Genomic DNA, 24,706 nt, shown 5'->3' with positions numbered 1-24,706 from the left:
CCCGGCTACCTACCGTCCGTGTCCCGCCACCCCATACACCCACGCGGTGCCCAGGACTCCACGTGCTGCCACGCACGGAGCCAAGGGTTGTTCTCCCCATCATCCACCCCAGAGGGCCCAGCGACCTGCCCAAGGTCACAACGCACGGCTGCGGCGGGGGTCAGAACCAGCACCCAGGGCTCTCTCCGACCTAGGCCCAGCTGGGGGCCAGCGAGGCGTACTCACAGGGAGCCGGGGCCTCCCCTGAGACAGAGGCAGGGGCCAGCAAAGGAGGGGGCAGGCAGTCGTCGTCTTTGAGAGCAGCCGGGCCTGGATGGGCCCGGAGTTAGCTGTGGCTCCCGCATGCGGAAACAGCCGGGCAGGTCCAGGGGCGTCCACGGCTTTGGGAACTCAAAGCCTCCCCCAAAACACAGACCCCGCACACAGCCCTCCCAGTTGCTTGGCTCAGCTCCTTCGCTGGAGCTTGGGGACAGGGGCGAGAGGGAGAGTTACCGGGGGTGGGAGGGGTGGGGGTGTCTCCGAGGCACTCTGCCATAGGACTATGTCTAGATCTGCAGAGGCGGTGTCTCTGTGCGACTCTTCTACATTTGGACTAAAAGAAACCCTCTTTCTCTGCAAAGAAAGATGAAGGCGCCTCTGCCCTGTGCTGTTCCCCAAAATGCCTTAAGGCCAGACTTAGGGGTCCAGTCTTTCCTCTAAATACTCCTCCCTCTGCCCCATCTATGCCTCTCCCAGATGTGTGGCTGTACCTCAGCCTCCAGACCACCCCATCTTCCTCTCCACCTGTGCTCTGGGTGTAGGGCTAGCGCTAGCCCCTCACGTTTCTCTCACCTGACCCTGACTTGACAGGCACCCTCTTGCCCACTATGGGGGTGCAGGGCTGCAGGGAAGGCTAGTTTTTATTTTATTATTTATGATCCACTACGTTGTAAATCTGATTGAAAGCAACTTATAGAGATATACACCATGTGGCAGGACAGAAATAACAGGTAAGGGTGAAGCAAAAATTATTAAGTTTCAAGTTTCCAGGACTCCCCCACCTTCTGCCTACTAACTAGGGCTCTGGTTTGGCCTACTGGTTCCTTCCCTGCCCTCCACCTCTAAGGGAAGTTCAGCCATTGTTGGATGAGGTTCTTGTTTTTATTTTTATTTATTTTTATTTTTTTAATCCTCACCTAAGGATATTTTTCCATTGATTTTTAGAGAGAGTGGAAGAGAGAGGGAAAAACAGAGAGAAATATCGATGTGAGAGAAACACATTGATTGGTTGTCTCCTGCACGAGCCCCAACCAGGGCCGGGGCCGGGAAGGAGCCTGCTACTGAAGTATGTGCCCTTGACCAGAATTCAACCCAGGGCCCTTTGGTCCGCAGGCCAATGCTCTATCCACTGAGCATTGTTCTCGTTTTTATTTCTGATATTCTGTGGTGCAGAATCCATAGTGTTACCAAAAAAAATTAATGCAACTAAGAAAAGAGCAAAACAAAAATGTTGTTCACAGAATCCTGTCACACAACACTGCACTAAGACTAAATATACCACGGAGGCTGCAGCTTCGTTTGCATTATATGAGCCAACTGGCTCAAAGGAAAAAAATAAAGGTAGGAAAAGGAAGTGGTCCAGTGGTAAGCTCTATATCCAGAGCACAAAATGGGTGCACATTTGACCCTGAGCTTCAGAGCAGCCAAAGCATCGAGGGGTACAGCCTATGGGTTGCCCACACGAGTTATGAAGTGAGACCAGCTGAACTCAAGTGCTGGCCCCCCCTACTTCTTAGCAGTGTGGCCTGAGAAAGTTAAAGTTTTGGGGCCCCTGTCAAATGGGAATGCTAATGGTACCATCTTCATGGTCTGTTTGAAGGAGTAAAAAACAAAACAAAACAAAACAACCCTGTGAGGCACTATGTGCAGACACTGGCACACAGTCAGCACTCAGTCAGTGGCAGGCCGAGGTCTCAGGGCCTATCTGGTAAACACAGGCCCTCGATCATGAGAACCACAACTCTTCCTGTCATGGAGCCCAAAAGAAATTCCCCCACGAGTGATTATGTAGAGGCCCTGGAATGAAGTCATGGACAAGGGCCTCAGTAGCATCCACATGGTGAGTGTGACAGCAAGTATCCCATGGCGGCCACTTGTGACATCTCTCAGCCTCGTGGCATCATATTTACGTGCAGTCCACAGAGGCCCAAAGGAGTGGCTTGATCCATGTGTAAAATACAGCTCAGTGTTTCCATAACTTAGCCTCAAAAGCATAATATGCTACCACAAGATTCTACATCAAATGGAGGAGGAATTTTTCATCCCGTTCTACCAATAGGCAAACTAAGGCCCAGAGAGGGCAGATGAATTATCTACGGATGCCCAACTTGTACGTGGTAAAACCAGTGAAGTGCCAGGTCTCCTGGCTCTCATGCCAGGCTGACTGAACAGCAGAATCTCCCGGAGAGCTTGTTAAATTGACATGAACTCAGGCCCGCACCTCAAGGATCTGACCCCAGGGCTCTTTTACTCTATGCCTCTCTCTGCTTCGAAGCTCAGAGCCAAATTAACTGGAGATCCCAAACTCAGTGGTTCTAACGTGGGGCCAGTCATTTAAAAAAGGACTGTCTGGACTTCTTCTGGCAGTTTTTTCTGAAGGAACTTTATTACAAGTGTACAAAAGTCATAGGCCATGGAAAAATCAATCCAAGATCCTGGGAAGTTCGCCCACATTTGAGTGGCATAAGCCCCACCCCTAGGCAGCTGTGGCTTCACCATGACTCTTGTGAGTCTCCCTCTCAGTTTCCTATCTGTGGGCCTCTGGGGTACCAAGGACCAGCAGTGGCAGGGTATTTCCTGAGGCTCAGGGGCTGATCTAACTCCTGCTACTTCTAGGCCAGGCTCAGGATACTCCCCCACTAGAACCAATCCAGCCCAGAGGGTCCCTGGTGGAGCAGAGAGCAATCTGGTCTCCAGTCAGGAATCCAGTGATGGAAGAACTCTCACTTAGCGGCTTATCTCTGTACCTCCAGCCCTCTTCTGTGTGTAAAGCACTAGGCATAATAACTGACATGCAGCAGATGCTCAGTGAACATCAGCTACTATTATTAGTAGCAGGAGGTTCTTAAATCGCCATGGAAATACCTCTCGGAGACCTCTCTTTCCCAGGGGTTCTGAAGCTCTTGAAATCCCAACCATATGTTATCCCCACAATGAACTCTATGGCAAGGCAGAGAGAGAAAGGGCGAGAAGCCCCCTGGAGCCACACACCTCCCATCTGTACAGGCCAAGAGGAGTTTCTGGACTTGAACAGGAAAACCAGGACCCAAGGGAAATACAGAATCATATAGCCTCTCAGAGGAATATTACACCTCAAGTTGGTGTTTACTGTATTACGATTATGAAATGGTAACATTAGACTTGGAATTCTCCTATGATTCCTGGACTGCCTTCCTCCCACCCTGTTCCTTAGCTCCCACTTTCAGAAGAGTCAAGGTCAAAAGGAACCTCTTGGGAAATAAGAATCTGAGCCTTTTCTCCAACCCAGATTCAGACTCAATAAATATTTCCACGGGAGGGGGATATTTAGAAGAAAATACTTTGTTGGGACTCATTGAAAATTGTCCGTGGTAGATTGTCCAATTGGGGGCTAGGCTGTATACTTTATATATGGCATATAGTTTAGATAACCTTGAAAAACCCTCCCATTTCAAAACACTCTAAAACACCGGATAAAATATAACAAACGTTGCTTTATATGCATAGCTGAGCTCGCAAGAAAGCAAGATAAGTCCCCAGGGGGAAAAAGCAAAGAGGAAACTGGAAATTCAGAATATTAACTGTGTGAGCCAATGCTGCAAACAGCCTAGTGGAGGTGGAAGGGGAAGGGGGCGTTGCTGGTCTCAGTAATCAAAGGGCTTAGGTTTTAGCACCCACTTGGGGGCAGCTGTAAGGCTCTGGGCCCACATGAAGCACGGAACCAAATGAGAACCTGAATAAAAGTAGGAAAAGAGAAAACCTTTGATGAAAAGTAAACTAGGGAAAAATATTATTAGCACAGACAGATGAGAAGGAAGCTAGCCCATAGTCTAGGCACTGTGGGAAAGGGAAAGGAAGCAACCCTTTTAAGAATTTGTACCTACAAGCTAATCTTCTCACAGACACAGGCTTCTGTGTCTGCATGGGCCTGCAGGGGCCAGACCCACCTAAATTAAAATTTAACATAAAATGGTCCCAGACCAAGAATTGTCTAATTGTCTAATAGAAGCCCAAAATATTTTCTGGGGGAACTACTCCTAACCCAGGCTCAGGATTCTCACAGATAAAGCTCCATTGAAGATGAGCTAATTTTTTTTTCTTAAGATGAGCTAATATTAAACTGAGAGACAGACAACCTCTGACATGGCCCCTAATGATTTCCAACTGCTGGCATTCACACCCTTATGCATCCCCTCCCAGTGAGTGTGAACTAGACTTATTGGCCCACTACTAATTAATAGAATATGGCAGATACAAAGGAATGTCACTTCAAAGATTTGATTACAAAAAGATTGTGGCTTTCATGTTGGATACCTTCTCTAGCTCTCTCAGAGCCTTTGCTCTGGGGAAAGTAAGCTGTTATGTTGTGAGTAGCCCTATGGTGAGTCCCACATGTCAAGAAACTGTAGCCTCTGGCCAACAGCCTGCAAGATCTGAGGGCTGTCGACAGCAGATCTTCCTCCAGTCAAGCCTTAAATGACTGCAGCCTTGCTAACACCTTGACTGAAGCCTGTGAGACACTGACCCAGGTGGCACTCAGCTATGTTGTGCTCAGATTTCTGGCCCACAGAAACTATGAGATAAGAAATATTTGTTGTTCTAAGACACTGTGCTTGGGGTAACTCATTATGTAGCGATATATAACTAATACAAACTATGACACAAACAAGAACTAAACTTCCTGAGAATTCAAGGTTTACCTGTATCAGCAGCTAGTGTTACCTTAGCTCAAACAGATTAGCTTTTAAACTGTGCTTAAAATTTCTAAAACTTAAAATATAAAACTGAAAATATAAGAAGAGAATAAAAGCTTTGGGGAATAAAAACTATGAAGATTTAAAAAGGAACCAAATTAGATTTCTAGAAATGAAGAAAAAAAAAGTCAGTGAAATTAAAAACACAATGAGTTAAACAGTAGATGAGACACAACTGAAGAAAAATTTAGTGAACCAGAAGATATCTCTGAGAAACTTACCAGATGGGAGCATAGAGAGGCAAAGAGGTGGAAAAAATGAAGGAGAGGTTAAGACACGTGGAGGAAAGAATAAGAAGTCCCACATACAACTAATAGGAGTCTCAGAGGAGAGACCAGATAGAATTTGGAAGAGGCAATACTTGAAGAGATAATAATGATGGTAGTTGAGAAATTTCTAGACTTCCAATTTCAGGCATGACAGAGAAAGGAGAACACCAAATCCTATCCCACATGGACAAAACTGCCAAAAACAATTATTTCATCACTCTGAAAATCAATCAAAGCATTTATCAATGAAAAGTACTGAACTTTGGGTAAGAACAGCATGAATCTGTGGTATCCTTGCCTGGAGCTGCGCTCATTACCCCCAGCTCCCAGCTCTATTAGTTGCAATAGTTCAACAAGGGTGGAGCAGGCTGTGAAAACTAGCTGTTTCAGTGCTAATGACGAAGGGACCTCACCTAATTGGAGCATCGTCTGTAGACTGGAGTGTCAAAAACAGGAATAGCCAGCAGCATTGGGAGGCTGAGTTTTTGGCACTGTTTGGGGCAAGCTATGGACTGGCAGACTAACCAGGAATTTAATGGGGAGTTCCAGGTGGGGGGTGAGATAGCCATAAGCAGTTTGATAAGCTCTCCACATATCCTGGGTTAACTAGAGGCTGGGTGCATGCACACCAGAAACCAGAGAGGCCCTGAGTCAATGGAGTCTGTGCACATGTGCAAAGGAAACACAAGAGAGCCTGGTGAAAAGTACAAGCCAGGGCAGACCTGAAAACATCTGGAGATTATACTTCCCAGGCCATACATAGAATCATAGCAGAGAGAAGAAGTCTTACTGGCGTGTGGTTTTGAGCATAGGCTCTCACCAATTTCTGGCTGAACAGTAAGCTATGCAGACACAGGGGCAACCCCTGGGAAACCAGGCTTAAAAATAAAAACAAGAATAAAACTGATGGAGACAGGAGAGTTTGCATTTGGCAGGGAAGATGGATTTTACATATTTAGTCTTGAGATTAACAAATAAACGAAACAATAACAACTTTCGAGAGGTAAAGAATCTAGAGTTGCTATAATATATTACCTAAAATGTTTAGTATTCAACAAAAAATTATGAAATATTCAAATAAATAAGAAAATTTGCCCAAATGTTTGATTGATCAAAGACTACAAAGCAGCTATTATAAATATGTTCAAAGAAGTAAAGGCAGTCATGTTGAAAGATTTAAAGGAAAGCACTGCAACAATGATTTAATGAACATAAAATCCTAACAAAAAGCTAGAAATTATTTTTAAAAGAAGAAAAAAATAAACAAATGAAAATTCAGAAGCTGAAAAGTACAATAACGGAAATGAAATCATTTACTAGGAGGGCTCAGAATAAGAAATAATCAGTAAACTTGAAGCTTGATCATTATAAATTATCCAATCTGAAGAACAGAGGGGAAAAACACTAGAAATGAACAGAGACTCAGAGACCTATGGGACAACATTAAGTATACCATGTACATGTAATGAGAACTTCAGATGAAGAGAGAGATAAAGGGGAAGAAAAAATATCTGAAGAAATAATGGCCCTGGCCAGTTTTGCTCAGTGGATAGAACATCGGCCTGCGGACTCAGGGGTCCCGGGTTCAATTCCGGTCGAGGGCATGTGCCTTGGTTGCAGGCACATCCTCAGTGGGGGGTGTGCAGGAGGCAGCTGATCGGTGTTTCTCTCTCCTCGATGTTTCTAACTCTCTGTCCCTCTCCTTTCCTCTCTGTGAAAAATCAATAAAAAATATATTAAAAAAAAAAAGAAATAATGGCCAAAGAAGTTCAATGAACCCGAAGTGGGTTAAACCTAGAGATCTATATCCAGGCACATTATAATCAAAATGTTGAAAGTTGAAGACATTAATAGCAGCCAAGAGAAAAACAATTCATCACATACAGAAAAGCAATATGATTAACAACTTGCTTTTCATCAGAAGCTATGACCTCTGAAGGCAGTAGAATAGTACAAAGTGCTAAAAGAAAAAAACTGTCAACCAGGAATTCTAGATCAGCAAACTATCTTCCAAAAATGAAAAAGACATTGCCAAATAAATATAGAATAATAACTGCCAGCCACTGTGATATTTGGTGGGAAGAAAAATGAAGAAAACTCAACTGACCCAAAAGAAGGCAGCAAAGGAGTAAAGAAGCATCGCCCAGGCCGGCCGGCCAGCGTGGCTCAGTGGTTGAGCGTCAACCTATGAACCAGGAGGTCAAGGTTGGATTCCGAGTCAGGGCACATGCTCGGGGTTGCGGGCTCCATCCCCAGTAGAGGGCGTGCAGGAGGCAGGCGATCAATGATTCTCTCTCTTCATTGATGTTTCTATCTTTCTCTCCCTCTCCCTTTCTCTCTGAAGTCAATAAAAATACATTAAAAATAAAAAGAAGCATCACCCAAACTGCAGGATACATAAAAGGCACAAGGTAAGATGACAGAAATAAATCCAAGCATATCAGTAAATCACAATAAATATAAATGTACTACACTCTCAAGCAATTGTCAGAATGTAGATAAAATAAAATCTAGCTATGAACTATTTACAAAAGATATACATAAAACATAAGGAGACAAAATTCTTTTGAAATATGGAAAAAGAATGTTCTGGGAAAATACTAAAGCAAAACATAGACTTAAGGGCAAAAAAAATTATTATAGATAATAGAATGACATCTCTAGTGTGTTAAACCTATTTCTTCTTCTGTAAAGCAAAGATTATAAGCTATACCTCCCAGGAGAAATATGAAATGTATACACAAAGTGCTAAGAAGAAGAAAATAAAAAACAGAGAAGAGGAATAGGAAATTTGGGGGTAGGAGAGGACTAAAATTTAGATTTTACAACATTTGGGGAAATACTTGAAAGAACTGAGAGAGAGATCCAGGCAGAAAGAATAGTAGATGCAAAGGCTCTAAGACTGGTGTCAGAGGAGCAACAAGGGGACCAGTATGGCTGGAGTAGGTGAGGGGAGGGAACAGTGCGAGAGAGGAACTCAGAAGTAGCTAGGGCCAGATTATGCAGGGCCTTATATGTCATAGTAAAGTCCTTGAATTTTCCTCTAATAAGGTGAGGGTTTTGAGTGAGTATAATTCTATTTTTAAGTGATTGTTCTGATTATATTGAGAGAGAACAAGTGCAAGAGACACACTAGAAGGCAGTGCAACAGTCCAGACAAAAGAACATGGTGGCCTGGACCGGAGTGGTGACAGTGGAGGCAGTGGGGAGTGGTGGGATCCTGGGTGCATTTTGAGGGTGGTACCAAAAGGATTTGCTGCAAGATTGGCTGTGGGATGGGAGAAAGAGAAGGAAGTCAAGACTGACTCAAGTTTTAGAGCAGAGCTCCTGGGAGGATAAAGTTGCCAGTACCTGAAATGGAGAAGACATTGGATGGAGCAGGAAATTTGGGGGAAAGGGTATCAGCAGTTTATTTGTAGACATCTTGATTTGAGATGTCTGCTAAATATCCAAGTGAGATTTTAATATACCATTAGATATACATGCCTGGCATTGATGGGAGGGTTTGAGCTGGAAATATACATTTGGGAGTTATCAGGCTCTCGATAATAATCAAAGCCATGAGCCTGGATGACAGGAGCTCACCTAAGAAGTAAGTGTAGAGAGAAATCCAAGAACTAAGCCCTGAAAAACTCCAATGTTCAGATCCTGGAGAGTTGTAGGCACGGACTGAGAATAAGCCGTCAGAGAGAGAACCTAAAAGGTGTGGTGTCCTCAAAGCCAAGCGAGTAAGGTATTTCGGGAAGGAGAGAGTCATCAGCTGTGTTAGATATTGCTGATGGGTCAAGTAAAACAAGAATTGTGCATTAACTAGTGGCTTTAGCCACAGAGGCTGGTCTGATGTGAAAAGACAGCTGTGCCAATCAGATTCCCTGATTCAGGAAATGTAACAAAGAGACGCTGAGAGACTGCAGCAGCAGACAATAGGAGCCAATGGGCCAGCCTTTGGCATTGCCTTTGCATTGCTTTTCCCCCCAGCAAACAGTAGAAACAGCTAACCTTTATGGGCTGTTGGCTCTGTGCCAAGAACACTATTATGATGTCTATTTTTAAATAGGAAAAATGGGGCTCAAAAAAGTCAAGTAACTTGCCCCAGGTCACTCAGCTTGGTAAGTAGCTGAGCTGGAATTCAAACCCCTCTCATGCATTTAATTACTAAACTGCATTGCTTCCCTTTAGTCAAGGGAAAGTCTACACTTAAATATAGAACTCGAAATTATAAAACAGCAATTTGGGGCCAGGTACCTTGGGTTTGCATACATTTTCTCACTGAATACTCACAAAACCCCTGCGAGAGAAATGCCACTACTCTTGTCATTTTACAGATGAGAAAACGGAGGCCTTGAGAGAACGTCTTGCTGGTGGTCCCACGGGGGCAGGTGGTGGGGAAAGCACTCAAGCCCAGATCATCTGAGACTGCAGCTCTGCCTGTCCCATCTGCGCAACCAATCCTGCCTTTTGCAGGGGGTGGGCTTGGAGCAACCAGGCCAGGACAGGGCTGGAGAACTGAGGGTGCTCTTACATGCTCATCACTTTGAGGACACTCGGTTTTTAAGAGTGACTCTGAGATCCCCAATCTAAGTCAGTTCCAGGAGCCCCAAGGCCGGCTTCGCAGTTCCCCCAGAATCAGACCTGCACTCTCTCCCTGGCCAGACCTCTGATTTTAAGGCCAAGACTGAACCCCCTTCCCACCCTTTCCTCCAGGCATGCTGGGCCTCCCCCTACCTGTCCGGTGGTGAGGGAACGGCTGTAGCCAGGGATGGAGCTCCGGGGATGGATCCGGGGTGGGACGCAGCAGCTGGGAAAGGTCAAAATTCCAGATTCCAGATTCAGAATGGGGGTCTGTGAGGAGGCAGGGGAGGGGAATGAGAGGACTGGGGGCCCTGAGCAGGTTCTACCCCTCAGAAACCCCCAGACAAGATCCCACAGAAGACTCCTGGGTAAAGGGACTCTCTCAAAGAGGCACTCAGATAGGGGCTATCAGAAGGACCCCTTCTTTCTTTTCTTAGTATAATTATATATTTTTTAATTTAAATTCTTAATTGTTTAAAGTATTGCATAAGTTTCCTTAGAACAGTGGTTCTCAACCTGTGGGTCGCGACCCCTTTGGGGGTCGAACGACCCTTTCACAGGGGTCGCCTAAGACCATCGGAAAGCACATATATAATTACATATTGTTTTTGTGATTAATCACTATGCTTTAATTATGTTCAATTTGTAACAATGAAATTGGGGGTCACCACAACATGAGGAACTGTATTAAAGGGTCGCAGCATTAGGAAGGTTGAGAACCACTGCCTTAGAAGGACCTCTTCTTTCTATGGAGCAGACAAATACTCCCCAGGTGAACCTTACACAGGGAGCAGACTGGTACTCACTCTACACACACCTCCTGCAGGGACCCAGGATCAGCTTCCCACTCCCCCCGCCCACCACCCCTCCCCCCCCTCCCCTCCCCTCCCAGTCCTTACTTGATCCGGGCCTGGTCCACACTGGAGGAGCGGCGGGAGGCAAAGCGCCGGGCCAGCGCTTTGGGAGATGTCTTGGGACTGCCATCCGAGTCTCCACTCTCCTCATCCCCCATGGCTTTGATGTAGCTGCCGCTCCGCATCCTGCGACAGGGGATCTCTCCATCCTTGCCCCCAGTGGGGTAACCCCCCCAATCATCTTGCGGCACCTGCAGGAACAGGGGCCTCTGTCTCTCAGACACATCCCTACGGAATCTGAGGCCAGGACCCTCTTCTCCACTGCCAGTGGGAGGCGCTCTACCCTGGCTTGGGCAGGCCACACTCGGGAGCATGCAGACTCAGAGCAGGAGGCAGACCCCCCTTCCAGGAGATGCCTCGTTATCCTGCATGGACCTGGTGCTACTTAATTGAGGGCAACCTAGAGCAGCGGTCGCCAACCGGTGGTCCGGGGACCACTGCTGGTCCGTGAGGTCCGAAAGGTTGGTGACCGCTGCCCTAGAGAGTCTGGGTGGACAGTGACATGTAGGTGCCAAAAGGTCAAAGATCAGAGGCCAAAGTGACCTCTGTCAACCCACCCTCATCAGCGAAGTGTCACCTGACCTCAGTCACCTTTCACCTTTCCTTGTCCTTCATCCTCATAAGCTGCTTATATCCCCAAATCTCCATCTCTCCTCCCTTTCCTCTGTGAGGAGCCATAGAGGGTTTTAAGGAGGGGAGTGACATCAGATTTGTGTTTCAGAAAGAGCATTTTAACAGTCCAAACAGAGGATGGATTGTGAGGGCCAGGAGTAGGGCAGAGGCGCAAGTGGCAGAAGAGACCCATTAAGAGGCTGATGCTGTTCTCCAGGCAAGAGATGATGAGGCCTAAATTAAGACAGTGGCAATGAGGGGAAGAGGAGATGGAAATGAGAGGTGTTGAGGAGCATCAGTGAGCCTGATTAGATGTGGGGGGTGAGGGGGCAGGGAAGAGTTGAGGATGACTGGAGGCTGCTGGCTGAGGACCTGGGGGATGGTGCTGCCGCTCGCTGAGCCACAGAATCCCAGAGAAACAGGTGGGGGAAGGTGAAAGCTCAGGGCTGCGCATGGTGAGTTTGGCAGAGGACTGTCGAACAGGTGGTTGGATGTTTGGTTCTGCAATTCCATGGAGAGATCTGGGCTGGCGGCAAACGTGTGGGAGTCGTGGGCAGCAGCTGAATCCACAGGAGTGAATGAAAGTACCCAGAGGGGAAAAGACAGAGCTGGGGAGGAATTGCTGACATTTAAAAAGGGGGCTGCAAAGAAGGGAAGAGGAGCCTGTGAAGTCACCTGAGAAGGAGTGGGCAGAGGGGTAGGAGGGAAGTCAGGAGAATGACATGTCGTGGAAACAGGAGACATTTCAAGAATAAAAAGAGTTGATAATGTCAAATGTCAAGTGCATTCAGAGGTTAGTAATTCAAGCTCAGGAGTTAAACAGATCTATGTTCAAATTCTGGGCCCGTGACTTGCTAGCTAGGTGACCTTGAGCAAAACTGATCAATCTCTAGGCCTCCGTTTCCTCGTCTGTGAATTGGTAATGATAATTATGCCTACATCGCAGGGTTGGTGGGAAGGATAAATGAGCCGTATAGAATGCCAGCACATAGCAAGTGCTCAATATGTGTTAACTATTATTATTATAAGCACTGGAAGGTACCTTTCAAGGAAGGCTGGCAAGAGACCACTGTCAGGACATTTGAAATCTCTTTTTAGATGTCAGTGGATTCCTCTCCAGACTGTAGTAAAGGAGAGGATGAAAAGAAGTGAAGAAGTGGGGTCTATGGTCTAAAAACCTGTATATGAAGGGAAGTTGGGAGGTGGAAGGGGGAATAATGTTGATGAAAAATGTGTGGTTGTTTTTGTGTGTGTTTTTTGGATGAGAAACTTGACATGTTTTCAGGACCAGTGAAAAAGCCCGTAAAGATAGTCTTTAAATGTGGGGAGAGGGGGGACAGACAGTTCAGGGATGGAGGGGACCCTGGGGAGACCGGCTTAAGCCCACTAGAGGTATCAGCCCGGGATGGGTGGTCCTGGCGTCTCTTGAGCCAAGAAGGAAGGGATGAGGGTGGCTGGGGATCTACATGAGTGGGCTGACAGAAAAGTGAGGGAGTCCATGCTGGTTGGCTTACACTGTAAAGAATGAGTGTAAATGAAGGTGTGGGGGAGATAGCTGGGGCAGGGAGGGAAGATTTAAAACACCTATAAAAAACAACAACAACAGGTTAAATTGGGGTGGGACTGGAGGTCTGAGGGGTCAGGGTTCAGGGGAGGGACACAGACTCTGGGATGAAGCTAGGTGAGGGGACAGAGACCAGGGATGGGATGGGACCCCATGAAGGAACCCACGCAGAGACAGGGTTGAGGGAGAGCTGGAGACTGGTGAGAGGAACAGGGTCTCAATAAAAGGGCTGGGAATCCATCAAAGACACCTACTCTGATGGGGACAGCTTCTCATTTTTGTGTCTGGGGAACACCAAGCTGTCTGGAGGGTCCCCGCATCCCCTTGTCCTCCCCCAAATGGGTTCAGACCTCCTAGTCATAAGATGCCCTAGAACCCCAGACCCTGATGGATCATTCCCCTTCTCCATACTCTACAGAGAGGAGCCACAGGCAGGCAGAGAGAGGCAGGCTAGCAGATGGGAAAGCCAGGGCGCGCTCTGTCACACTGCAGGGCTCCCACTCCGTAGCCGCTGCTGCAGGACACTGTGAGGTGCATATTAACAAGGAAGCCCCCAGGGAGGTCAGGGCAGCCCTGGAGTAGCAGCAGGGAGCAGCGGAGTGGCGGTGAGGCTCCAGAAATGACGAGAGCTCGGTTATGGGAGAAGGGTCAGTACTCCCTCCTTGGCCCTTTTGGTTGGACCCTTCAACTGCAGCTTAGAGAACCTCTCTACCCAGGGAGGGGGCAATCCAAGGCCAACCCAGAAGTCCTGAATCCTAGCAGTCTCCAACCTCCCTTCTGCCTCCCACCCCTTCTGGCTTCCACGGTGACCCATTTGTTCCCTTGAGCTTTCATGAGCTCTCCACCCAGGAGAGTCCCTAACATGTGAACAACTTACCAGTAAGACCAGTGACACCCAAGAGACACATGCAAGCTCAATTCCCATCCCTCTGACCGTGCTGTGGCTTCTTCCTGAAATACCCTCAATCCACTTCTGCACTGAGATTCAGCTCAGAGGACATTCTTCCCAGAAGCTGCTTGGCCACCATCATCCCGGGGCAGGTGAGATGCCTCCTCTGTGCTCTCTCCCATCCCAGCCTTCTTTCACTGTACGCTAAGCTATCTGCTGCCTTATCTGTCCCACCTCTAAACAGCTCCTCGCAAGCAGCATCTGTGTTTTCATCTTTGTATCCACAGGAAATGCTCACTGAATGAATGGCTGTGGATTAACTATATGGAATGTGGGCTTGGAGGTAACCCTAAGTCTGCTGGACTTCAGAATTTGTATTGACTTTTCCTCCTAAAATTATGGGAAGGCTCAAGAAAAGAGCTCAGGTGTTATGTGAGGGGTGTCTGAGACAGAAAAGAGGAAGGTTGATGGTGAGATGAGCCCTGACCCCATCTCAGTAAGAAGATGGAGAGTGGACAGTGTGGGATGGATGACGGCTCCATAAGAAGAAGGGGTCAGAGCTTTTAGCCTCATCTGCAGAGACCGTGGACCATGGTGAGACCAGATGGGGACAGCAAGCCAGCTATTAGCTACACCATCCAATCCCAGGAAGCCCTGTCCTGGTTCAGACTCCAGTGTGTCCCCCAGCCTAGGAAAACCCAGGGGACAGGCTCCCAGGGCTCTCCCACAGCCTCACGGGTATCCTACCACAGGCACCCCAGAATGACAAACTCCACAGAGGGACATTCTAGAAATGACCTTCATATTCAAACAATATCTGGACCACCCAGATTTGAGAGAAGGCCTGGGGCAGGAGAGCTACTTTCCAACTGCTGACCTCCAATCTGAAGGGAAGCTACAGCCAGGGAGCACCATGCTGTCCTGTCCACGGCCTATCCTCAACCTCATTCTGCCTCCAACCTCACAAGACAGGCCAGCACAGCTTGTCCAAAACAGCAAGTCAAGGGGAAGCCCTCCTGGCACTGCCACACATCATCAAAATCAAAGCGCCCCTTCATTGCACAAATGGGGAAACCGAGGTCCCAAAAGTGGCTCAGGGTCTTACAGAATGAAGCAGGGCAGAACCTCCCTGCATCTAGAACCTCTATCATGGCAACAGCTGGCTCCCATCCAACCCTTTCCAGAGCTTACTGGGTGACAACACTATGAGGGCATCTGTTCCCCACCCCCACCAAGCCTCACCTGCAGATAATGATAAGTCCTGGTTTTGGCCTTGGCCTCTGGACCCAGGAGCCCCTTGCCTGGCCCGGCCCCTGGGTATCCATCCCGGCCCTGGCTCACCATCATGGTATGCCAGGCATTTCGCTTAACCGATTGTCCATCCAGTGACATAGACATGCCAGTGCAGGCCAGACAGCGGCCTTCCGACCCGCCTGAGCGCCCCTTGAAGCTCAAGTCCCGGTAGGACCCATCTGGAGCCTCCAAGCAGAAGGGACCACCTGGCTCCCCAGGAGGCCGCCCACCCGCTAGGAAGCCACTATCACTGTCCAAGTTGTCGTCGGAGCTCCACCAGCCCCCGGCCTTGGCCTGGTGCCGCCCATCGCCCTTGCGGTCCTTGCTCTTGCTCCTCTTGCCATGCCGGGACTGGTGGTGGTGGTGGTGGTGATGGTGGTGGTGGTGGTGGGAGGTGTGGGGGCCTCCGGAGCCTGGGCCAGTGTAGCTGTCTCCCCCAGAGCCACCTCTTCCATCAGCCTTGGGCCCATTGTAGTCCCGCTTCCCCGGGGCCTCCAGAGAGTGGGACTTGGCAAAGAGCTTCTGCACGGAGTGAACAAGGTGCCGGATGCGGCTGGGGCTCTCGCTGCGGGCCTCCGGGGCAGAGCCAGACCCCGGCCCAGGCCCGGGCCCGGCCCCTGCTGGGCCTCGCTGGTAAGGTAGCGTGTGGAAGCCATCTTGCTGAACTGGCAACTGCTTTTCAAACTGGTCCAGGAGTGTAGGAGGCAGGCGGGGGGCACCCTTGCCCTGTGGGTGGCCCACACAGTCTTCACAGGTGTCGAAGGGGCCCTGGCCGGGGTACATCCTGGGGAAGGTGCTGCTACCCCCCCCAATTCCAGTCCCCCCTGGCCCTCCCTCAGGGCCTACCGATGGCCCCTCACTCAGGCTCAGGGGCCCTTCCGGAGAAAGGTGTCCCAGGCCAGCTCTTGGGGCACAGAAGCGGGGCTCGGTGGAGAAGGCCTCCCCGGAGCCCAGCAGGTACGGGGCCCTGGCAGCTGGGCCCACGTCCATATGCTGCTGGTCAGCAAAGCGGGTTGGGCGGGGATGGCTGCCTCGGTCGCCATGGTAACCCCTCATGGCCTCAGTAAGGGCTCTTCATAGTGTTGGGGGCCAGGCCCCAAGAACCTCCTGGGAGACAGGGAGAAAAGGGATTCAGACTGAACAACAGGCCACTTTACCTAAAACTATCTTTTATTAGGATTCTGGTATCCCTTTAGGTAATTACGCATATCAATTTATGGAGATTAATTGTACTATCTTTCCACAAATGGACTTAAAGTCCTTAAAAGAATCATGCTAGACAAAGACACTCACAAGGGCACAAAATAATACTGTCATTCATCAAATGCTGCAAATCTGATAAATATTTATTCACAAAAGGAAATGCCTGCAGCCAAATGGCTGTGTTTTTAAAAAAAAAATCCCAGGGTTACCAGAAATAAAAGGATACCCAAACAGATGTACAAAACATTCAAAGAAACCAGTCATTAAGTGAACTGGCTTTTAACAAGCTGACTTTAGGCAAATTGATCCAGGGACACACCCTCTGACCCATCCCTACCCACTTCCACTGCTGTGAAGAGCCAGGCTCCAGAGTCGCAACTCCCAGCAGCAATAACCAAAGAGAATATACAGACCCAAATCTAAATATCCAGCTTGATTATGCAGGAAAACCCCTCCCCTTCCTTTCACACCCAGTTCCTTCCATCTGGCTGCAGGCTCATTCTCCCTCTCCCCAAGACTGAGGTACGAAGGAATAACCTAAGATGACTCCTTTCCTCTTCCGGATTTCAAATATTCCCCCCTGGAATTTCCCCTTTGGCCTGTTACCCCTACCTGCCACCCCCATTCCACTAAAGGGGAATCATGAAGGGTGCAGAGACCATAAATGGGAGGAACGCTGGCTGTACAAGGCAGCGTCTGAATCCTAAACTGGGATTGGAACCCAGGAGTTCCACCTCCCAGGAACAGCGGGCTCGCAGGGCAGGGAGTGATGGAGAGAAAATGTTGAAAGCAGTGCCCCTGGCCCCCTTCCCAGGCTGGCCACGGCTACAGGACAGAGAGGTCAGCTCTCAGCAAGAACTGCCTCCAATCAGGACTCCAGAGCTGCCAGGACAGGAGCTATGGCAGGAGGGGGTGACAGCAGGAGGAACGGGGACTGAGATGCTGGCAGACGGCGCCCTCCCTCATCCCAGACCAGGCTCCTGGGCCATCTGCTGACCAGGAGGGGATGACAGCATCAAAGACTCCAGACAACAGCCCCTTCAAGACTCATCCTCCCTTGCTCCCCACCCACCACCTCCTAATATCCATCGTGTTTCAGCCTTCCTCCAGATCCTACTCACAGCTCATCTCCTACTATTTCCCAAGCACTTGCTATGTACCAGGTGCTGTGCATAATATTCTCTAGTCCCACTGAAATCCTGTGTGTCGATATTATCCACATCTACCTGTGAGAAGACCGAGCTCAAAAGGTAAGTCACAAAGCCAGTGAGTGGGTGAGTCACTTTAAATCAAGATTCAAACTCAAGTTAATTCTGGTTTGAGAACCTCAATCTAATCCCCATCTCCCAGACTCTCCCACTAGACTCACCATCCTGGGTGTCCCATCCTTGGTGTCAGGATCCTCACCACCAGGCAGAATCCTAACTTCAGAAGGCTCAGGACCACTGGCTCCTGATGAAAAAGAAAAGGATGGTGAAGAGAGCAAAGGACAGTCTCCCAGAGTCCTCAGAGAACCAGCCTCTGGCTTTGCCCATTTCCGTTCCCAACCCCCCAAACCAGGACTGATTGTATCTCCCATGATGCAGAGCCTTTGGACCCCTAGGGAAATGTGGTTGGCTTCATTATGCAAATACATGGAAATGAGCTTACAGGTTGGACTACCTCCAACTGCAGGTGTCTTAGTGATCTGTCCATGGTGCTGAGCCACTGCATTTTCATTGCCCTCCAATATGATTCCATTTCACTAAATTTTGTTCAGCCGCTACCATAAACCAGATTCTGAGTGAGAAGTGTATAAAGGTGATGTAAGTGTGATCCCTGTCATCGAGGGGCTTATAATCTAACAGGGGAACAACCTCTTACATAACAGGGTTATTTTAGGGCGCTGTATTTTCACACAAACTGGTCCCTCCTCCTAGAATTTCCTTTCATCCACCTCCCTACCCCAGCCCTTCCCCTTTCCCACTTGCTCATATTAAGCCCCACCTTCCCTCAAAGACTTTCTGTACTCTTATTCTGGGTTATGCCTCTCTATTGGGCTTTTATAACACCCCGGGTTCCCCATGAAAGTAGCTATCATACTGCATAGAAATTGTCTGCTTCCGTTTCTGTCTCCCCCCAACTAGAATGTGGTCTTCTGCAGGGTAGGAACCAAATGCTATTTATCTCTGGATCTCTAGCACCTAACTCAGGGCTTTGCCCAGAGCAGGTCCTTAATAAATATTCACTATGTAGATGAATAAATGACTGTGCTGGAAAGAGGTACCAAGATGCTAGAATAGTTCAGATGAGAGCAAGACCAGATGCAATAGGGGGATATTGAGGAAGACTTCCCAAGGCAGAGTGTGTTTGAGATGGGAACAAGATGGCCCTCCCAGCTCCAGTCTCAGATCGCTGTGTGTTCCACAGACAAAGGTGGGGCAGGAAGATAGAACTCCCAGTGGTGGAAATAACAGGCACAAAGGCAGAAGAGGGGGCCAAATAAGGAATTCTGAGGGATGGGGTAGGAGGGTTCCAGCAGACATTTAAGGTTTGGCAAATACTTTCAAGAGGTGGGAGAGAGAGAGTCAGAAAGAAAGACGACTCTAAATTTTGCAACAGCCGTGACTGGAAGACTAATGATGCCATTATTAGGCACAGGGATATCAGGGAGAAGAGCTAGCTTTTCGGGCATGATTAATAGTAGTGGAAGAGCCCTGGCTGGTGTTGGTAAGTGGTTAGAGCATAGGCCCAAAGGGTCTCAGGTTTGATTCCCTGGTGAGGTCATGTGTGATCAATGTGTCTCACATCAATGTTTCTCTCTCTCTCTCTCCTCTCCCTCTCTCTCCCCGCCCCCCAAAACCAATGGGAAAAATATCCTCAAGTGAAGATTAACACACATGCAGAAAAAAGACCGAACTGATATAGATTTAATTACATAGGCTTTCTCCTTTGTATTATGTTTTACAATCACATTCCTCCTGATGCCATCTTATTACTAAACATAATCAATAAGAAGGAAAAACAAAGAGGAGATTAATAATGTGATCCATCACCAAGTCCTCTGGATTTTGTTTCCTAACAATAGATCTGCTCACTTATTTCCATATCCACCAAATCACTGTTAGCTGAGTAGCTAAAACTCACTCTCAACCTCCTTTCCCAGCCTCCCTTGGAACTAGAGGACATATCATTCACTTTTGGCTAATGAAATGTATATAAAAATCGAATGAGTGTTTCTAAGGAAGATTTGGCCTTTGTGATAAAAAGGGTGAAACTCGCTAGTATCATCTTTTCTTCTTGGCTTGAATACAACCATGATGCCAGAGCTAGGGCAGCTGTCTTGACAACAGGAGAGAAAAGCCTAGAGAATTGCAGAAACGCTAGTCTTGGAGTCATTGAGCCTGGGAACCAACACAAGCAGTTCCCTTCCTCCAGGCCTAAATGTGGTAAGAAATAAACTCCTCTTTATTTAAATCACTGTTGGCCAGATTTCCTGTATTTGCAGCAGAAAGCACTGCTAACTAAATCCAACTACCTCCGAAACATCACCTCCTGCCTAGACGTCTGCAAAAGCTCCTAACTGCTGCCCCTGCTTCTATTCTTACCCTGATCCAATCCAAATGGTCATTTGATAACACAAATCTGATCATGTCACTTCTCTGCTTAAAACTCTTCATTGGCTTATTGATGTTCTTAAGATAAAACACCCTAACCTGTCCAACAAGGCCTGCAGGTCTGGCCCTTCCTACTTTCCCACCTCCTCTCACAACACGCTCCCCCTTACTTCCTCTGCTCCAGCCAGGCCAGTCTTTTGCAGTCCCAGGATCCCTCCCATCATGGGGCCTGTTCCCCCTGTCCAGAAAGCTTTGCCTGCCCACCTCTGCCTTGCTAACTCCTACACACCCTTCAGATCTCAGCCCAGTTGTTGCTTGCTCAGGGAAGCTTTCTCTGGCCTCCCTGACTAGGTCAGATCCCCCTGCTGTTTGCTCTCAAGGCACTATGGGCCTGGATAGCTCCTAAATCATTACCATTTTCAATTTGAGTGATGCAGAGATTGTCTGTCTCTCCCACTAGAATGTAAGCTCCATGTAAGTGCCGGAATTTCATCCATCTTCTGCACTGCATCATCCCCAACCACTAGAACAATGCCTGGCATGTGGCAGGTGTTTGTTGAGTGAATGTGAGCCTACAAAGAACAAGATCCCTCCACTTAGGACATTTTATTTCATTCCCACACCTATTCCAAGGGAAAGATATTATCCCCCTCCCCAATTTACCGAAGAAGAAACCGAGGCTTAAAGAGGCTAAGGTCACAGAGTTGGTGGCAAAGCCGGCGTGGCCTCTCCAATGCCTTAGCTTTCCTCTCACCTGGGATGCCAGCCCAGAGAAGCCAAACGTATTAAACACCGCTCTGAAGTAAACACAGAAATGAAAATGAATTCTAGGAAAAGGAAACAAATAAAAAAACCTCCCACATACCACATACTCTAGAGCTAACCAGAGTGTGGTTTAGCCTTTTCCCCTGTGTGGTGAGTACCTAGTTTGTTCCAAGTCCAAGGTCAGGTAAGTACAGAGTAAAGGAAGCTCTCTGCAGCCCTGTGACAACTCTGGGTGCCGGTGTTATGTTTCCCGTGTTACTGCTCCAAGTCATCTCTCTACAGTCCCAGGACACAGAGCGCTGCCCACATGGTGAACCTCTCGGCCCAGGGAAGCAGTCACTTCTGCATCTGCCTGTGGCTGGCTGGTGAGTGGGGAGTGATGGCGTCTGGGAGGGTGCCGCATGTGACAAATTCTCTGATGCAGCTCGAATCTATCTGGGAATGGAAGAAGTGGCACACATGCCGTCACCAAGAAATTACCCAATTTAGCACCAACTACACAATCCAGCAATTATTTCCTAAACCGGAACTTGCTGGGGGCTGCCAGGCTGGCGGGATTGTTGTTACAAATCTCACTGGGAAACCAGCTGTGTAATTCACCAGGAGGTTGTCACTGCCCCAAGCAATTACCTTCCAGAAAAAGAATGGAAAATGAGAGAAGGAAAAGGGTTGCAGAGGAAGAAGTCAGGGCGGTTTCCTCCCTCGGGGGCCCTGCCCAGCCAGATCAGTTGATGTTCCTTTCTTGAGACCTAGGTGACTCACGAACTCCCTGGATCAAAGCAGTTATTGGTGTAGAGTCTCTGGGTCAAGTCCCTTTCCACTCACTTACTAGCTATGTGTACTTGGGCAGATGATTCAGCTCCCTTAGCCTATTTCCTCATCTGTAAAATGGGGATAGCCAACCAGATGGGAGATGATATTTGCAAACAGTAGCTCCAACAAAGGTTTCATTTACAAAATATATAAAGAACTCATAAAACTCAACACCAAACAAACAAACAACCCAATCAAAATGTGGGCAGAGGGCCTGAAAATACACCTCTCCCAAGAAGACATACAGCCAATAGATATATGAAAAGATATTCAACCTTACTGGCAATTAGGGAAAAACAAATCAAAACTACATTGAGATACCACCTCACACTTGTTAGAGTGGCCATTATCAACAAGACAAGCAATAGCAAGTATTGGAGAGGTTGTGGGAAAAAGGGAACCCTCATCCAGTGCTGGGGAATGTAGACTGGCAAAACCACTATGGAAAGCAGTCTAGTGATTCCTCAAAAAATTGAGAATAAAGCTACCATATGACCCAGCAATTCCTCTCCTGGATATATACCCGAAAATCTCAAAATCGTGTCTTCCCAAAGATATATGCACCTCTGTGTTCATTGCAGCATTATTTGTGGTGGCCAAGACATGGAAGCAACCAAAGTGTCCCGAGATAGAGAACTGGATAAAGAAGCCCTAACCAGTTTGGCTCAGTGGATAGAGCGTCGGCCTGCAGACTGAAAGGTCCCAGGTTCGATTCCAGTCAAGGGCATGTACCTTGGTTGCGGGCACATCCCCAGTAGGAGGTGTATAGGAGGCAGCTGACCAATGTTTCTCTCTCATCGATGTTTCTAACTCTCTATCCCTCTCCCTTCCTCTCTGTAAAAAAAAAAATCAATAAAATATATTTTTTTAAAAAGAAGAAGATGTGGAACATATACACAATGGAATACTACTCAGCCATAAAAAGGATGAAATAGCGCCATTTGCAATAACATGGATGGACCTTGAGAACACTATGCTAAGCGAAATACGTCAGTCAGAAAAAGCTAAGACCCATATGATTTCACTCATATGTGAGATATAAAACTGAACTTGTGAACACAAACAGCAGTGTGGTGGTTTCCAGAGGGAAGGAGGTGGGGGGAAAAGAGGGCCTTAATATATGGTGACAATACAAGATTTGACTTTGGGTGGTGGGCACATGGTGCCATATACAGATTTTGTAAGACAGAAACCCACACCTGAAACCTATATGTTCATGCTGACCAATGTCACCCCAATAAATTTAATAAAGTAAATAAAATGGGGATAATAATAGAGCCATCAGAAAGGTACTAATGATATGATGGTTAACAAGTTAAAGCATATAAATCCCTTAGTACTGCACCATGCTGAATACTCAATAAAGGTAGCAATCATTATTTGTACTTTCATGTTTATGATTTCCATTGGTTTATAGTGTGTCTTTGGGTAGGTCATTTAATCTCTCTTGGGCAGCCATATAAGACCAAAGGTGTGTTTGACAAATGCCAGCATCTTAGTGGTTGACACAGAGTGATGCCTTGGGCAGAGATAAAGATTTCAAATATGAACTATTAACTGATTTACTCTCCTTCAGGACGCTGTCTGGAGAGCTATAAGCTGGACATGATAGTCCAGATGGCAGCAAAGGGGTACAGTTGCTCTCTTGCTGGGGATCAGCCCATCTAGTCCCTTCACACTGGAGCCTATGAGGTCATCCCCATACCAGTTCCAACACAGCAGAACTTACAGCAGGTGAGGCCTGGAACTCATTTGGATGCTGTAGGCCTGGGCTCTTCCAGGCCTGTGGGTGAGCCATGTGGGCCCTTGGGACCCCAAAGTTTCAGGCTTTGCCTATCCATCCCCTTTCCCTGTGTTGGCTTAACCACAATGGCCAGGATTCTGTTGCAGTTTCTCTGTCCAGTCCTCTGCCCCCCCACCATCCTGACGCAGCTGGAGTGGCTGGGGCTGTATGTCCACTGTGAAAGGGCTAGCTACTGGGGAGCCTTAACACAGAGCCTCTGCCCTGCAGCCCACACTCCTGAGCCCATGGATTATCCTCCTCCGCTAGCCCCCACTTCCTCCTGCATCCACTTCTGCCTGAGCTTCTCTCAACCCCCCTATCCAGCCCTGTTGCTGGAGACTCCATATGTCTTGTTCCCCACCCCAGCCCTTAAGACCCCAAAGGAAAACCTCCTTCTACTCTCACTGCACCCAGAAAAATGGAGAAGGAAGGAGAAATAAAATAGGAAGGAGGTCTAGGGTCTTTTTTATCCATCGTTTTACCGTATTTAATCAATTCTTTCTAGGGGTTTAAGGTAAGAATTTCACAGAAAATGGACTTACTGCTCCAAAACACTCAAGACATTTAGGCAGACCCAAATCTAAATCTATCTCCTGAACCCATTGGACAGTGCTCAGACTGTGAATAACCCACACTACCTATAATCTCTTTGAAAATCCCACCTCAGGGGGCTTTGCACTTGATGTTCTCTCTGCTGGAACACTCTGCCCCAGATATTCCCATGGCGGCGTCTGTCTCATCTTCTGGGTCTCGGCACAGAGAGGCCTTCCCTGACCACTGACTAAAGTCAAGCTCCATCCCCCATGTACTCTCTACATCAGCTGTTCCGTTGCCTGCATAACACTTATTGCTCTTTAAAACTATTTTCTTTATCTATGACAGGTTTACAGTATGTCTCCCCAAGGCAGAATATAGGCCCCAGGAGGGCAGGAACTATGTCTGCCTCATGCCTGTAGTATATTCTCAGTATCTAGAACAATGCCTGGCATGAACAGGTGCTTAAAAACTACCTACTGCATGAATGAAAGTCTTCACTTGCTGTCCTCATTTACTCTACTCCTGTGCCCAACAGCCCACAGAAAGGACCTCCACTCCTTTTTCTCTAGAGCAGTGGTTCTCAACCTTCCTAATGCCGTGACCCTTTAATACAGTTCCTCATGTTGTGGTGACCCCCAACCATAAAATTATTTTCGTTCCTACCTCATAACTGTAATGTTGCTACTGTTATGAATCGTAATGTAAATATCTGATATGCAGGATGTATTTTCATTGTTACAAATTGAACATAATTAAAGCATAGTGATTAATCACAAAAACAATATGTAATTATATATGTGTTTTCCGATGGTCTTAGGCGACCCCTGTGAAAGGGTCGTTCAACCCCCAAAGCGGTCGTGACCCACAGGTTGAGAACCGCTGCTCTAGAGGCTTCAGAGAGCCCC

At 47.7% G+C, this 24,706-nt stretch overlaps 1 protein-coding gene across 1 annotated transcript in view; it reads right to left on the bottom strand.

The window, feature by feature from the left end:
• The window catches only part of DLGAP3 (DLG associated protein 3), a 35,620-nt gene extending 17,882 nt beyond the window's left edge, over positions 1–17,738 (bottom strand). Inside the window, 8 exon segments of the mRNA XM_023758536.1 lie at positions 222–337; positions 339–368; positions 370–438; positions 9,348–9,365; positions 9,986–10,058; positions 10,732–10,937; positions 15,054–16,211; positions 17,677–17,738. Of these exon segments, the coding sequence (XP_023614304.1) occupies positions 222–337; positions 339–368; positions 370–438; positions 9,348–9,365; positions 9,986–10,058; positions 10,732–10,937; positions 15,054–16,160 (1,619 nt within the window). The 5' untranslated portion in view covers positions 16,161–16,211; positions 17,677–17,738.
• Positions 17,739–24,706: the final 6,968 nt, after the last annotated feature.

This window comes from Myotis lucifugus, unplaced genomic scaffold, assembly GCF_000147115.1.
Source record: "Myotis lucifugus unplaced genomic scaffold, Myoluc2.0 scaffold_131, whole genome shotgun sequence".
NCBI classification, from domain to species: domain Eukaryota; kingdom Metazoa; phylum Chordata; class Mammalia; order Chiroptera; family Vespertilionidae; genus Myotis; species Myotis lucifugus.
The sequence above is the reverse complement of the archived record's forward strand: the minus strand, read 5'-3'. Positions and strand labels throughout refer to the sequence as shown.